This window comes from Amphiura filiformis, chromosome 17 (assembly GCF_039555335.1).
Source record: "Amphiura filiformis chromosome 17, Afil_fr2py, whole genome shotgun sequence".
NCBI classification, from domain to species: domain Eukaryota; kingdom Metazoa; phylum Echinodermata; class Ophiuroidea; order Amphilepidida; family Amphiuridae; genus Amphiura; species Amphiura filiformis.
Window position 1 is genome coordinate 53,766,946 of NC_092644.1, and position 16,605 is coordinate 53,783,550.

The 16,605-nt window shown below is 37.6% G+C and overlaps 1 protein-coding gene across 2 annotated transcripts; it reads right to left on the reverse strand.

Moving 5' to 3' along the window:
- Positions 1 to 435: 435 nt before the first annotated feature.
- LOC140137977 (phosphatidylinositol N-acetylglucosaminyltransferase subunit C-like) lies at positions 436 to 16,560 on the reverse strand. 2 transcript variants are annotated; one of them, XR_011856932.1, is made up of 10 exons: positions 16,413 to 16,560; positions 13,041 to 13,181; positions 8,528 to 8,597; positions 7,547 to 7,701; positions 6,151 to 6,263; positions 5,468 to 5,523; positions 3,911 to 4,058; positions 3,502 to 3,668; positions 2,190 to 2,313; positions 436 to 1,361 (listed from the first exon to the last, which is right to left on the reverse strand). XR_011856932.1 is itself a non-coding variant. In XM_072159803.1 (9 exons), the coding sequence occupies exons 2-9, from the start codon at positions 13,135 to 13,137 to the stop codon at positions 2,271 to 2,273; spliced, it is 849 nt and encodes a 282-aa protein (XP_072015904.1). In that variant the 5' UTR covers positions 13,138 to 13,181; positions 16,413 to 16,560; the 3' UTR covers positions 2,188 to 2,270. The 2 variants fall into 2 exon arrangements, 1 of the variants encoding a protein (XP_072015904.1); XM_072159803.1 differs by lacking the exon at positions 436 to 1,361 and having other exon boundaries at positions 2,188 to 2,313.
- Positions 16,561 to 16,605: the final 45 nt, after the last annotated feature.

A 16,605-nucleotide genomic window follows, 5' to 3' on the forward strand; every position in this document is an offset into this window, starting at 1 on the left:
ATCGCCTTCGATAGACCCCTAGTGTCATTCTCTGGTAGGGACAGGTACGTTACTTTCATATTCGAGTGCCCCCCCCCCCACCATCAGACACCCTCCCTCCGGGGATTGATAAGAAGCTTGTTTTGGACATCCGATAACAACTATTATAGTGTCAAAGTGGTCGCGAAATAGCTTCAATTCGGTCTTTATTTTGAATCCCCCCCCCCTTGATACCCCCTGCGTATAAAGAAGTGTCTGTTTTGGACACCTGTACACTTTAAAGCAATGATAACAACAAAAACGGCCCCCGAAATGGCTTCAATTAGGCCTAGGCCTTTATTTCGATCAAGTGTTCAATTCTGAGTGGACACCACCCCCCTCCTCAGACCATCTGACAACCCTCTGCGGCGCGCGACCTATAAACCCAGACACAGCAGACGCAATACATGTCAGGGTGCGTGACTCGCCACTAATCGCGCGCGTGCATTTGACGCGTTTTTGGTCATGACCTGAGCCGTAAGGTTATTGACCTCAACGGCCTAGCAACCGACCATATTTTTTTGTATTTCCATAGTGATTGAATAGTTTTGCAAAAATGAACCTCAGATGGTTTAATGGCAATATGTACCCGACCAATGTACGAATAAATCAGAGCTGAAAGTGAAATAATCTCTGAGTCTATTCGCGAACAAGATTTAGCGACTTCCTTTTGTTTATATAGATTCCATTTGTTTACAACTTCATGAACCATTTCATTTATAATGTTTGTATTTTATGATTTATTACTGTGCATCATATTTATATTTCTGGTTAACAATGTATCTTTGTAAATGCTGGGGCCTCCTTGGAAACCGGTACTTTGACATTGAAGGAGCTACCCTGTGTAAAGAAAGTTCAAATAAATATAATATGCAACAAGTCTAATATTGCTAATATTGATATTAAGTTATTGATAAAACCGAGTGATACATTCTTATGATTTACTTAGCTTTTAAAGTTAGAGAATCTCTCATAATGTTCTTATTAGAAGTCCACTTTTGATATAAGATTGGATTGATTGAGCCCATATTTATTGGTCTCGCTATGAGTTTAAAATATTGGATGAGACGTAGTCGAGTCCAATATTTTAAAACTCATAGCGAGACCGATAATATTGGGCGCAAAGCATCCAATTTTATCATTAACATGTTTTAGGTCCAATATTTTCACACACTTGGATTCATTAAAACATTTGGACCATATAAGATCAAGCTGAAAATTGTTGACATTAGACTCATTTCTTTTGATCATGTCACATATAAGTTATAATTTATTAAATTAAAATGTAGCTCTTGGTGATATTGCTGTTGATTCCTCTGTCTTTCTCATAGTCCCTGGAGACACTGAAAAAAAAAACCAAGAAAAAGTAACATAAATTTACACTGACACTTTAGTTCTTGGCAACGTTCTATTATGCGCCTCTCGGGTAAAAAGAACCTTGATTATTGGGTAAAAAGAACTAGGTCACATGATGCTCTGCAGCCTGTTAAGTGAGTGAGGTGCCGATATTTCATGACATGTAGCCAACCAAAACCCCACTTGTGTGTTTACGCTGTATGTCTGTATATGCTGAAATGTGCGAAAGAATACTAAAAATAGCATAGTTCTTCACCTCACATCAGGTTTGGACATTAACATACATGTATATCCACAGCCCAAAACTTTGGACTTAGGGTGCATTCGGTGACATTTGTGAGGGCTATTTGAATGAGAATGGTATTTTACCAAAAATAGGCATTTTTGTGAAGGGTATTTTGGGTGACAATTTCCTAAATTTGTCAAAAACGGGGGTCTAAAATGTACTAACAAATGTTGTGTACCTCTGAATATGAAAGCGAGTTCCCCCTTTACTCATGTATATTAATTATTCCACACAAACACCTGCATACATGTAAACGTAAATGAAGACAGTTAGCATATATGCATACATGTGAATAATACTCACTTGTCACAAACATGCCATATGAGGCCGGTCAAGTGCAGATCCGTCGGAACACGCTTTTCAATACGGAATAAATGCTAACCTCATCGTGACATCATCCAAGCAGCGAAGTTCATTTCCCACTGATAAAGCGTTATCTGATGGTTCTGCAGTTGACCATTCTGATATTCACTAGTCAAAGCAGAGAGCTAAACATTCATTCTAGAATCTAATTTTCTTTTGCACTCACCTTGGTAAGAATATTCAATGGCAAGATTGTCTGGCTGACACATGTCTCAAACTGCACTATTCCATTTCATGGATGGGAATCCTAATGTTGTATTACAGCTTCATCCCAAGGACCATGGATATTGCTATAACAAACAACACAATCAATTAAAATGTTGTTAGAATTGGACACATATATGAGTTGTTTTTTGTTTGTCATTCTATTGTTTGTTTTGTTGATGGGATATAATTGGAAGTAAGTCATCATATCCAAGTCATAATTAGAAGTAGAACTGAATTTTGATTGTTTTTAACCCATTTGAATCAAATAAGCACATATAGTAGAAATTTCATTTGAATGAACACAGCCCCAGGGAACACAGCTGCCAACAGCATGATGATTGTTCACCTATACTGTGTGATGAATGTCTACATGTGAACCAACTCACTTGTGATTGGTTAGTAAAGTCTGCACAAAAAGTAACACAGCTGTTATAAATACGGCTATAGCTTCAGAACTAATAATTGTTTCCACAATATTTCTACATAGAAAGGAGGATGATTTATTTACACACATTTTGATACCCCATTTGTCAAAATGTTGTTCAATATTAACAATACAGTAGTGGCTTTAAAGAAAAATACCTGAATTTAAAAATTGCATTTTACAGCGATCAATGGTTATTATGCAAGCAGTGTGGCATCATGTAAAACCCTCTGTTATCTTCGCCCTGACTTCAAATCAATACAAATAGCTGCAACTTTTAAATTCGGGCATTTTCCTTTAAAAACACTGCTGTACTGTTAATATCGAACAAAATTGGAGGAATGGGGGTATCAAAATGCGAGTAAATAAATAATCCTTCTTTCTATGTTGAAATATTGTGAACACAATTATTAGTTCTGACGCTATAGGCGTATTTATAACAGCTGTGTTACTTTTTGTGCAGTCTTTATTTTTATTAAGTATCCAAGATTGTGCATTTGCGTTGTATTTTGACCATGCTGTTGGCAGCTGTGTTCATTCAAATGAATTTTTATTACAGATCACAAGTTCAATTGATTACAACTTCAGTGATATCTGTCAAACTTTTTGCTCAATAGGAATATGTCAAAGGGTGACTTTGAAAACCTTGCTATTAACCCATTGTGCGGTTCCGTTATATGCGAAACCCTCGATCTGGCAGCATGCATGAATGGGAATTGAACCAGTCATATAGCATTATGTAAAGTTAAGTAATACTTCCTTTCATGTCTATTTCCACTTTGAGGTTCTCCCTGCATATGGCGGAACCATGCAATAGGCGAATACAACAGGCACATTGTGAACTTACTTTTTATAAGGCTGTAATGAAATAAGGCACAATGGCACCAAGTATGTTATGGCGAGATGGACCAAGGCAAAGCACACTCCAGCAGATGTACTGATAGATAACAGGGATGCTAATGCTATGCTAGCTGAGCCCCAAGTCATTATGTACTGGCAATTAGGAAGTTGCCTCTGAAAATAAATAAGTTAGAAATTCAATTTCAATGGCATTTTGTTGCAAGTGGCTACCTTAATCACCACAGAGTAATTTTACAAAGAGGCATTTTGTTGCCAAATTTTTCATTTCAAAAATACCTAATGACAATTTTAATGACTTATCTTCACTTTTAAGCAATTTATACACAATTTTAATCTTTTTACACTTTTAGTGGGATCACTAAATGTGCCTTTAAGTATACACCACAAATACAAACCTTTAATTTTCTCCTTAATTCTGGCCATAATGCAAAGAGTTGCATGGCTAGTGTTACAGTTGCAAATGTATGCATGCTGGTAGGTAGCCTTGATGCAAGACAAACAGATGCAAATACAGAGGCATTCAAAGACAGTGATCTAGATGCACTGCAAATGAGAGTAAAGAAAGAGAAGTTCATTAACCCCATGAGAACTACCTGCCGATTGGACAAAATGAATACTGTGTCCAATTTTCAACCAATCAAGGAGGATGTTAATAAGATCATCTGCAATGTGCAAGTTGACCATAAATAGTATAAAGCCTAGTCATAATTGGCAATTGAAATGAGCATTTCAAGTTATCAACCAATCAGAAATACTGTTAGATGACCAGTAGTGTCCTGGGGATTGATCAATATATACACAAAACTAACCCTATTTATCATACAGTTGTGCAAGTTCATATGTGCACATGCAGGTAACAAAAAAGAAGTATAAAGATTAACGCATTCACACCATTACCGATTGAGGAAGGAACCAGTTGGTTCTGAAATTATCTGGAAAAAATAACTTGGTGAGTGCAGTTGAATGTTTTAATCTTTCTACTTCCTATTTATCATGATATTTCAATTTATTCCATGTTTCAAGGTGGGAGAGTTTAATTCCTCCTCATTGTGGCAAACAGGAAGCTTTCTATACAAGTCAATACAGTATAATATGAATCAATGAACACTTTGGGAGCAAAGTATGCCAAGTGCACTAATAATAAACATCTTCAGAAGACTCATTTTGCACACACCTTGCATTTCAGATTCCCATATCAACTTCTTGCCCAAAGTCTATTTTGGATAAGAGAGACAGTTTATAAAGTAAACATTTGAAAGTAAGACTTAGAGAATGGTATGCATATCTTAAACTGGCACAAACACACATGACTTATACCTAGCAGTAAAAGATGAAAGGGAAGGAGTAGAGTAACAGCACTCATCCCCATTTGGAGAACATGAACCTGTTGGCATTGATGCACACAAACAGTCTAATATTGAACTATCAATATCATATCCACAATTTTGAACATAAAAAGATATCTTTTCAGTGTTGCTGAAAGAAAAGATACAATTCTTGGGTTCAATTTTTCAAAATTAACACAAGAAAATAATCCTTGCTATGTCACTGTTTAGATATTTGAAATGTAATTCTCAATACAATGTGTGGAGTTTAACAGTATACAATTTGTGGGTGTAATAGATAGACCCTGGTCCATCATGGCCATTACAGACCAGACTTGGGGTCCATTTCACAGAACTTTTAACCCTTCGTAAATCAAGTAACCGTTCATAAAGCTATGAATACCCAATACTTGATGTAACTTTATGAAGGGTCCCTGTAGTAAATCCATATTACTAATACGAAGGGTGCCATTTGTAAGTAAGTTTAGTGAAATGGAACTTGTGACTCGTTGTAAGTTACGAACAATTTCGATACTTACAAAGCTTCGTAAAGTTTAGTGAAATGTACCCCTGGTCCATCATGGCCAATACAGACCAGGCGTACTAATTTACTGCAGCCATACTTACACAATAGCATCAGTTCCATAATCATGAAACAACAGACTCCCAAGCAGCATAAAAACCTGTAAATATACCACAAAGGATATAGAGAGATCACATCACTTTAATATAAGTTCAGGGCGCTATGAATTCGGAGACTCCTCTGAATTCACAGACCCGGTCTGTGAAATCACAAAAATGGGTCTGTGATTTTACATACTTTTCACTTTTCAATTTTGGCAGCAAATAAAACACTTTATCTATCATCTCATATAACACAGGCGACATCATTATTTTAAAACATCAAAATAATGATGTCACCCGTGTTATATGAGACGATAGATGCAAGACAGCGACTAAAAACAATACCTTTATTCTCATTCTTAAATACTTCAATTCAAATAAAAATATCCGAAGTATCACAAATTTTAATCAAATTAAATCCTACATTTTACAAGGAATTACCTAGGTCTTAAAATCGATCAGTCCTGTTATTGCTGTGCGCCTCCGATTAGTTCAAATAGCGAGTACACATATCGCGTCGATGCACACATGCTGACCCGTGTGATATTGTGTCATATCACACGGGTAAGAACCAATAAGATTGCAGGAACGTTCTTAAGTGTTTAAGAATTTGCAATATAAATTCCAATAAAATATGGACAAAATAAATGATGAATGAAATTGAAATATTTTAGTATTCAACTTACCGTCATTGCATAGATAGTATCAGTACTAATTGTATCTGTTAAAGTCTGTAGAATAGGTGATAAGCCATAGGTGAAAGTCATGAAGATTAATGTGGTCTTCACATCAGCTGCTCCTGCATAGGTAGGGGGGGATTGATGAAAACAAGTAGCTTTGTTACATGTGTGAAAATGTCAAGTTTAATGGAACTCTGGAGAAAAGATCAAATGCTACCTGGATACACTGGGAACATATTCATACATTGTGCACTAATAGGAAAGAACCTTTCTCACTGCTAGAGTACCGGTAGTTTGCAAGTACTTCTTTTGACCTAATTATTTGATATGATTTTTTTAAGCAATCCTAAGTCAAAAGTGGTGCTATAATTGAAGACTGAATTAAAAAGACTAGTTTGTGTCTGACATCAGGGCAACGGCGCGGTGTGATTGGCTGCTGACCTGCGCAGTACGGCATTTTTGGTCTGGTTGACAGGACGTCAAATGCAAACTAGTCTTTTTGATCGGTCATTAATTACTACCGTAACCACTTGGGTATAAGCCCATCTTCGGCTATAAGCCCACTCCTTAATTTTTCAAAACATTCTGGGAACAAGGGTGCACTCGGGTATAAGCCCAGTTGTAATTTTGAGTTCTTAAATCAATGCTTTTCTCTCACATTTAAGAACAAATATAAAAGAACATCAGTTGATAAGTAACATTTCATACTTATAATTAAAAAAACATTGACATAGATGATAGAAATTATTATATCACTCATACATAATTTCTAGACAGTTCATTGGTTGATTATCATTTGTCATTTTTACTATCACCCTCTCCGTGTGATAGTCTTTACCATCATAGTGCCTGCCGTAGTGCGCCTGCGCCAAGCCGTGCGCTGACTCTTAGACTCGCCGATTTAGTTATGGGGTGGATCCCAAAATGTGAAGTATGTCACAGCAAAACATGGTGTTATGTTGATGAAAAAATGTATTTCCTACCTTAAATAGTATTTTAGTAATAGAATTTATGTATGAGTGATATAAAACAAATATTAACTGCCTTAATTAGGTGTAATGGTGAAATATAATCACTGGTGAAAGATGTATTGTTCCATTCCGCTCGTGGAATGGAACAATCCATCTTTCACATCGTGATTATATTTCGACCATCACACTTATAAACAGTTAATATTTGTATACTGGCAAATCAGGCATATACAATGATTTATTCTAATTTTTAAATTTTAATTTAAATAAGTACTAGCCCTTCCCCGGTTATAAGCCCACCCCCATTTTGGTCAAAGTCAAATCTGCCATCTAGAGGGGGGGGGCTTATACCCGAGTGGTCACAGTATAAGTAGGGGAGAAGAGCTAATTTGTTCAAATATGGTATACACAGGTATGACAGTGACACTTACTTGACCTTTGACTTTTTCTTCTCTCTGCTCCCCAGTCAACTAGGTCATATAGAATATACCCTAATACTGTGACGATAGAGCTGACAGTGAGGAGATGTGATGGTGTCAGGACGGCACTGTCCATATAGATGAAGATGACTACAAAGAAACAGATGCTGTGGATATACGAAACAAAATTATAAGCATATTAACTAGAGTGATATATCATAGAACAGTGAGAGTAAACATTATCTTACTAGATGCATTACATGCAGTGTTCGAAATAAGAAACTAAAGGTGGTTGTTTGCAGGACAATTTTCTGGTTGTCCGCCACAATTTTTGGTACTTCGGCACTAAAACTTCTGCAAAGTTGAAACCTGTGTAGAACTCCCATTAGTAGTTGATTAATCAATGGTTGATTAAATATATTGCGTGTGTACACACATTTTATCCATTATTTTTATTCAAGACTTGTATCATGGCTGTATAGTGCATTTTATGTGAGATTTTTGAAATTGTGTATGCAGATTTTTGGTTGTCCAACAGACAACCACCAGTGGTTGTCCAGTGCTCGATTTAGTTGTCCCAGGTAAGCAAACAACCACTTTTTTCAAATGCTGATTTTTATCTTTTTAACATGTAAAAATAAAAAAGTTTTTAATGACACCACAATGCATGTTTGCTTTGTATTAATTGAAAATGCAGACATTAATCCAAGTGAAACAGTGTATGGTCTTTTGATTTTTGGTATCAATATAATTCCTAATCATCTTGACAAGACAAACCCTAAAAAAGTGAGGCACTTTGATGACAACAGTCTCCAAACATGGGAGTCATCAGGTTGGCATTTGATGAAGTGGCATAACCTTATAAGGGTACAATCTCTACCCCAGATGAAAGTTTCAAAAAAATTCAACCAAAAATTGCCAGACCAATTACCTGTGCCCGCTCAATTGAATGATCCATGTTATGTTTCTGACTAGAATGAATCAATTCCCTACCTACTGAGCTGCTGTGAGACAACTCCTGTCTCCCGAATGACACTCCATAATTCATATGTCCTGGTATTAACTGTAGATTTAAAAACAGGTAGGAAATCAATTAGGCATTAGACAAAACTTGAAAAATGTTTAATGCATCAAATTTACAAATCTTCAAATTTTGTGAGGATTGGTATCAGATTGTACTAAGGCTGGGAGTTTCAGGGTAATTTGTGTCCAGGTACTCAATGTAATGGGTCATTGGGTCGCTTGCCGCGAGGTTTGAGCGATCTCATGCTCCGCCTGTTTGCGTTTATTTTTGGTGTTTGTACTCTGTGTTGCTCTGTGAATTTTGGATATATGGTTTGCCATGGCGATCTCATTCTCCTGGTCATCTTTTATGGTTCTAGCACGATACCATCTCTTGGTTCTGGCAGTGTTATTTTCTTCGCGATGCATACCTATATTGCATACGCCATTATACATGCCAGACCAACAAGCTGAACCAAGGCCGAGTAATTTGACATCCATCATTGATCGTGAGCAACGAATATCGTACAATCGTGATCAATTGATCGCTATTCAACCTGCACGCTTGACTAAAGATTTGGCTTCCAAACTTCGATCGCTAGAAATTGGCACTGGCCTACCACGTAAACGTTACCACCGCAAAAATGGTAAGCCTATGGAAATTAATCGTGATCATCTGAAATGGATGTGTTTTAATACTCAATCATGTCGCGATGTAGCTACTGACATTTCTGAAATTATCCTCGATAATGACCTAGACATCTTAATGTTAACTGAAACGTGGCTATATGCTGAAGGTGATGAGGCATATGAAAGTACAATGACCCCACATGGTTACAAGTCTTACTCTTTCCCACGCTATGCGGAAAAAGAGGAGGTGGAATTGCTTTCATCATTAGATCCAACTTATCCAGATATGTCAAATTTACTCTGTTGAACTACTCTTCCTTTGAAAGTGTTGAAATGAAGTTGTGTGTTAACCAACTTTCAGTTACATGCATTTGTTTATATAGAATCCATCATACCAAGAAGAATAATGTAACTTTTAATGGTTTCATGTGCGACTTTGTCGATATGCTTTCCTCATAATGCTGGATTCAAACAGTGATTTGTCATTCATTGGTGACTTTAACCTGCACTTCGATGAGCCTGATGAATCTTGTGTGAAAGCGTTAATGCTGTGTTATCCGACTTTCAACTCTTGCAACTTGTAGATAAACCTACCCATATTAAGAATCATATTCTCGATTGGGCGTAGTACGGAATGAAAGATCTCTTATAACTTTTAATGATGTTCGTATTTATCGTGGGATATCGGATCATTTTGCTATTTTAGGACAGATTATCATCTTAAGACCTGCTCCTGCTAAACGTGTTGTGGCCTCGAGAAATCTGAGGGCAATTGATACAGATCAACTGAAAGAGGACTTGTCTGTGCTGTCCCTTAGCATGAATAACTTGACTGTCGATAGTCTTCTTGATACCTATAATGATACCCTCCGACAGACACTCGATCAGCATGCTCCGTTGACCACTCGCAGTGTTAAGGATAGACCATCCGCCCCCCTGGCTCACCACAGAAGTCAGGAATGCGCGACGTAGGCGTCGACGTGCCGAACGACTCTGGCGCAAGACAAAACTGTCTGTTCACGAAGAGTTGTATATTAATGCTAGGAACGATACTATCAAACATGTTACTGCCGCGAAGAAAGACTACTATGGAAGTAAAATAGACTCTGTCGGTTTTTCCACCAAACAACTTTTCAATGTGTCAAATGAGCTTCTGGGCAAATCAAAATCTCGTGCTCTCCCATCTAATATTCCTGTAGATGAATTGCCAGACAAGTTTTGCCAATTCTTCTCTGACAAAATAACAGGCCTAAGAGAGGAATTAGATTCTCGGCATTGCCAGCCTCCATGCTTTGCTATTTATGATGGTCCAGTGTTTGATAATTTTTTCTCTGGTTTGTGAAGAGGATATTGTTGCTATGATGAAGGAAATGCCCAATAAAACCTGTATCCTGGACCCACTTCCAACATATATTGTCAAACAATGTGCCGAGAGCCTGGTTCCTCTAATCACTCGTATCATTAACGAGTCTCTTCTATTAGGTTTTGTTCCATCTAAACTTAAAGAGGCTGTTGTAGTTCCAATTCTTAAGAAACATGGACTTGACTGTAATAATCTAAAGAACTTCAGACCGGTATCCAATCTACCGTTTATCTCAAAACTTCTAGAAAGAGTGGTTCTTCGTCAATTGCAGAAACACCTCTTTGACAATAACCTATTGGAAATAAATCAATCTGCGTATAGGAAGGGTCATAGTGTTGAAACCGCAGTACTGAGTGTCATGGACCGCCTGCTCAAAAACTCTGATGAGAAATTTGTCTCACTCGTTGCCCTCCTTGACCTCAGTGCTGCGTTTGATACGCTTGGCCACTCAATTCTTCTTAGACGCCTTGAAATCACTTTCGGTATCAGTGGCAATGTTCTTAAATGGTTTCATTCATATGTGTCACAAAGATTCCAATCTGTCATTGTTAATGGTTCTACTTCAAACGTGCCCACTTTTGTGCGGGGTTCCACAGGGCTCTGTATTGGGGCCAGTTTTGTTTACATTATATTCCCAATCCCTCTCAGATGTCATCAATCTTCACAATTGCTCTTTCCATAAGTACATGTATGCCGATGATACCATTGTATTTCAAAGTGGTCCTCCTGAGAAGTTTGAGGTAACTAAGATCGCAATTCAGGAATGTATCAGTGACATTTTATGTTGGATGGACAGCAATAAGCTAATGCTAAACACAGATAAGACCGAGGTTATGATTGTGGGCACCACTTCGCGTGTTAAGCAGGTTGCTAGTAATTCCATCACAATTTTGAATTCTGATATCATAATACAGGAGTCTGTTAAGTACCTTGGGGTGAGATTAGATCAAACGTTATCCATGTCCAGTCACATCAGTGAAGTTTGCCGTTCATCATTTTTGTCTTTAAGACGTATTGGGTGTATTCGGCCTTATCTGTCTGATAAAGCTACATCATGTCTTGTCAATTCAATTATTACATCGCGTCTTGACTTCTGTAACTCGTCCTTGACTGGTATCACCACTGACCAACTTAACAGACTTCAAAGAATACAAAATTGCGCGGCCCGTTTAATCATGAAGAAAAGGAAGTATGAGCATATCCCCCCCGTCATATATGAGCTTCACTGGCTGCCATTAGAATTTCGGATTCAGTATAAGTTAGCTGTTTTTGCTTTTCGGCACTTTGAAGATACTTTACCACCTTATCTGTCAGCTACGCTCTGCACGTACAACCCAGCTCGATCACTTCGATCTTCTACTGAAAGATTATTGAAATCTCCCGTGTAAATCTAAAATCGGCTGGTGAACGCTCCTTTCATTTCGCTGCCCGGCTGTTTGGAACTCCTTCCAAACAGCCTCCGTAATAAACATTAAACACGCAGTTCAAAAAGCAACTTAAAACTCATCGTTTTCTTCGTGCTTTTCCGGATTCAGATATGTAACTTGTTTGTCTTTATTGTTTTGCGCCTTGAGTTCTTTTGAAGATTGTGCGCCTACTAAGAACCCTCCATTATTATTATTATTATTATTAATTTATGGGTGGGTACTGAGTACTGGGAGTATCAAAAGGAATTAAGTCAAAAGTGGAGTAGGGACATTTGTACTTAAAGAAGCAATGATATTTATTGAAAATATCACCCTGGAAAATATTCAATATCAACAACAGCTCTGGCCTCTTGTAATTGGATTTTGTGGCTAGGGACCAAGTTTATCAACTCATTGGTGGGATTCAACATTTCGCTCAAACTTTTCATGCTAGGTCAGGGGAAAGCTGGTAAATTCCAACCCAAGTACCATACCGTAGGGATGGGCGGGTACCTGAGAGCCTGCCCAAGTATCCCAGCATTAGACAGTACTGGCTTGTCCAGTTCATATTTCTACCCATTTAAAACTCAGCAGATGATATCAAAGCCATTAAACAAGCAAATCAAATGAAAGGATATTTCCATTTCATGATTCCTTGGCTTTTAACTTGTCACTTATTCTGGTTGATTCCAAAATATTAAAATATTTATTTAGTTACTTATTTTAATTTCAGCTATACATATAAACCACATACAGCTATGGTACATTTTACATGTAGCCCATTTAGCTAAATCTATTACAAGGGGTATCCCATAAAAATATACATACAGGGTGTCCCATAAATAGTGGGTCCAACAAATGTAATGCCATCTTAAAATGAGTTTTAAACAAAAATATAGTTCTGATAAATTAGTTTTAAAGATGTGGCTCTCACATACATGCATGTACAAATGTAAACCATGATTATTGGTAAAAACACAATGTAAAATAATGCAACATTCAATAAGGTCATGCATTTTCTGGGACACTCTGTATAAACAAATTCACAAACATTGACAGTCATATGGGTTCAGGTGAAGAGAAATAAAACACAAAATAATATTACCATTTTTCTTCATTTCATCTAAGAAAGACTTGTCTACATAGTTATCAGGAACTCCTTGATCCATGTATAGGACCTTGTGCCATTTCCTCTTCACCATTGTTGACCAACTTGATGACAAATGATTGAAGCTTGTTCTTGGAACTGTAATTTAACAACATGAAGTAGATTAGTCCGAATAATCAGACCCAGAACAAAATATTAATTTCTGACATGATCCTGTTCTGGGTCTGAACTGTTTCCATATGAAATCTTGATGGCAAATTGGCCAATAGAAGCACATGGTTCTACATGACAGCTTTTTAATCCCTATTCATGTTACGTGAATCGCGCTATTGTGGACCATCCTTCCCATACTTGAGTGTTTGGACAAGCGGAACGGTCTTTTGTCTACCTCTCTGTTTGTAAACAAACCAGGAGGTCGAAATCGTACTCCTCGCCGAATACGAAAGTCAGCATAATAGTACGGCACTAGAATTAGATTAGATTAGTAAATGATGTGGTGTGCTACAGTTTCCTAAGTCTCTGCTCAGGGTTAATCTGCTGCACATACTCCCTTACATTACATCCATGCACAATTGTGCATACACTAACACACAATTATAGGATGCACTTGTCAGAGCTCTGCAAAATGTATCTATAGCTAGGAATAAAAACCAGGCTTATCTCAAGCGGATGTCACTTTAAATCATCCCTAGTTCACATAAATAAATAATACAAATCCTGACTGGCACATAACCCAACTTGAAAAAAAAGCAAGGGAATGTGCTGGCATGGGAATTGAACCCACAACCTTCCGATCTCTAGACGACGCCTTATCAATTAGGCTACCAGTTCCCACTGATAAACAGTGGTTTAAACTAGGTCTAATGTTGTTGTTTTATTTGTTGTCTTGTTTAATTGTAACACTTTGTGTTGTAACATTCTTCATCTTATTTAATATACGGGTATTCAATTTCCTCTTGTAGCGAGCAATTGTGTTTATTTGTTTTTGTGCAGGATGCGTATCCCCATTACCTACTTTACTTAGGCCAACAAAAAAAAAAGGTTTGTCTCAAACTTTTTTCATGGTATTTTGAGAAAAAAGTCTGATTTTCGCCGATTTTTTCTGGAAAAAACTAAAAAACTATTTAAAAAAATTTCCGCATTTCTTTTTTGTCAAATCGTATGCGATTTTACAAAGCTTGCAGCATAAGCTTTGAGACAAACTTTTTTTTTTTTTGCCTTATACTAGGGAAACGATTATGCATCAGTAATGATCTCCTTCAGTACTCTTCACTTGTGTACTTGCATAATATTTGTTTGTGTCCCTTGCATACCTCGACTGCCAACATCAGACCCAGTTTTAACCACCATCAGTGGGAGCTGGTAGCCTAATGGATAATGCGTCCGTCTAGAGATCGGAAGGTCATGGGTTCGATTCCCATGCTTTTTTTCAAGTTGGGTTGCGTCCCGGTCGGGATTTGTATTTATTTGCTGTCTTGTTTAATTGTAATACTTTGGGTTGGTAAACTATTTATTCTTTCTTTTATCTAATACTAGCGGGAGACCCGCGCTTTGCGCGGGTCCCCGCTAGTTGAGTAAACGGGAGCGGTTAGTACACGGGAGTGGTTAGTAAACATGGTAAACGGTGATGATGATAATCATGCATGGTGTCTTGGTGTAGATTATTCATCCAGTAGGCCTATAGTAATGACCATGTTAGCTTGATAATCATATGTTAGCTCCTGTCAAGCGAGCCCGTGTTAATAGCTAGGCCTACATTATAGCCAGGATTTATTTGCGGGGGTCGCAGAATTTCCAAAATGTGGACTTTCAAGTTCGACTAAAGTGGGCTCACCCACCCCCTATCATTTAATCTTTTCGGGCTATACTGAACAGTTGAACGACTCTGTTGGCTATATTTTAACATTCCATCTGAAAAGTTGATTTCTTTTTGCAAATCTGTCACCCAATAACCGCTCCCTTTTTCATCAGCTTACACCCAATAACCCCCCCTGAAATGGCTTCAGGGCCTTTGCTTTGACCCAGTTTCCAATTCTGAGGGGACACAGCCGGCTGCATGGCGCGCGACACAATGGTGCTTCGTGGCCATTCAAAAGGTGGCGGCAAAAACTTCGAGTGTGCCCCCCTTCCCAAATTCCTGGATCCGCCACTGTCTCAGAGAAGCAGTCAGTTACGTACACACCCAGACAAACATCGTGAGACTCTGACGTAGGCCTCACGCATGTAAGCCAACATTAAATGCGTCCATACCATGCGCTGCAATGCGCGTGAAACCATGGTGCCGTAGTACAGCGCAGGTGCGTGACTCGCCACTTACGCTGCGTGTTGGACAACGCTTGCATTTGACGCGTTTGCTGTCATGACCTGACCCATAAGGTTATTGACCTCAACGGCCTAGCAACCGAACATTTTTTTTGTTATTTCCATAGTGACATGGAAAAATGAACGTCAGATGGTTTAATGGCAATATGTACCCGATCAATGTACGAATAAATCAGAGCTGAAAGTGAAAGCATCTCGGAGACTGCTTCTGGACAAGATTTAGCGACTTCCTTTTATTTATAGATATATGCAGTTTCCTCTCGTAGCGAGCGTTTGTTCTCCATTGACATTGTGTTTATTTATTCTTGTTCACGATGAGTATTCCCCTTCCCACTTTACTTATTATACTGGGATCACAATTATTAAGCATCAGTAATGATCTCCTTCACTTGTGTACTTGCATAATTTTTGTTTGTGTATATTTGAAACCTCGACTGCCAACATTAGACCCAGTTTTAACCACCGTTTGTCAGTGGGAGCTGGTAGCCTAATGATAAAGGCATCCATCTTTAATACGTCTAGAGATCGTGGGTCGATTCCCAAGCCGGAACATTCCCTTGCTTTTTTTTTTTTCAAGTTGGGTTGTATATGCCATTCGGGATTTGTATTTATTTGTTGTCTTGTTTAATTGTAACATTTGGGTTGGTAATGGCTGCCTGTGTACATGTACACATAGGTAACAGGTTCATTATCTCTTTCTACAGTGGAAACTCATTTATAATTATATTTTAACGAAGAATATCAGGAACAGAGAAATTAGTTCTAATATATCTAAATTTTGTTATATCAGGGTTGTAAAAACAATAAATAACAAAAGAATTTTGTATCTTGGTTCTAGAAAAATACTTCTTTATAACAGGGCTTTTCTTGTATCAGATTTCGTTATAATGAGGTTTTACTATATTTATTTTAGTAATAAATTTTTAAAATTTTAATTTGGTAAGCTTACTTCCGTACTCGTACTTTGAATACTTTCCAGAAATCAACTTAGCATTGAAACAAATGCGATCAAATACTAAAATCCTACCAAAACATGCACTAACTTACAAAGGTGATTCCCCTGGTAGGGTTTCTATGTCGATTTTGGAGTTAAATATTTCCTTCCCATGGGCGCAGCCATGTTTTTGCTAAATTTATTTGTTCAAATGGCATGAATGGTTTCTCCAGTAAGAAATGGTTCCTGACATTTTCTTTTACTAAAATTTCTCCATTTAATAAATTGAAAGCCAACAAATCGTAT

Excerpts from the sequence above, each read along its gene's own strand:
- LOC140137977 (XM_072159803.1), bottom strand. The coding sequence starts at position 13,137 with ATGGTGAAGAGGAAATGGCACAAGGTCCTATACATGGATCAAGGAGTT. Across the intron at positions 4,059-5,467 it reads TATGGAACTGATGCTATTGT|TGCATCTAGATCACTGTCTT; the intron begins GTAAGTATGGCT and ends TCTCATTTGCAG. Across the intron at positions 3,669-3,910 it reads AATTAAGGAGAAAATTAAAG|AGGCAACTTCCTAATTGCCA; the intron begins GTTTGTATTTGT and ends ATTTATTTTCAG.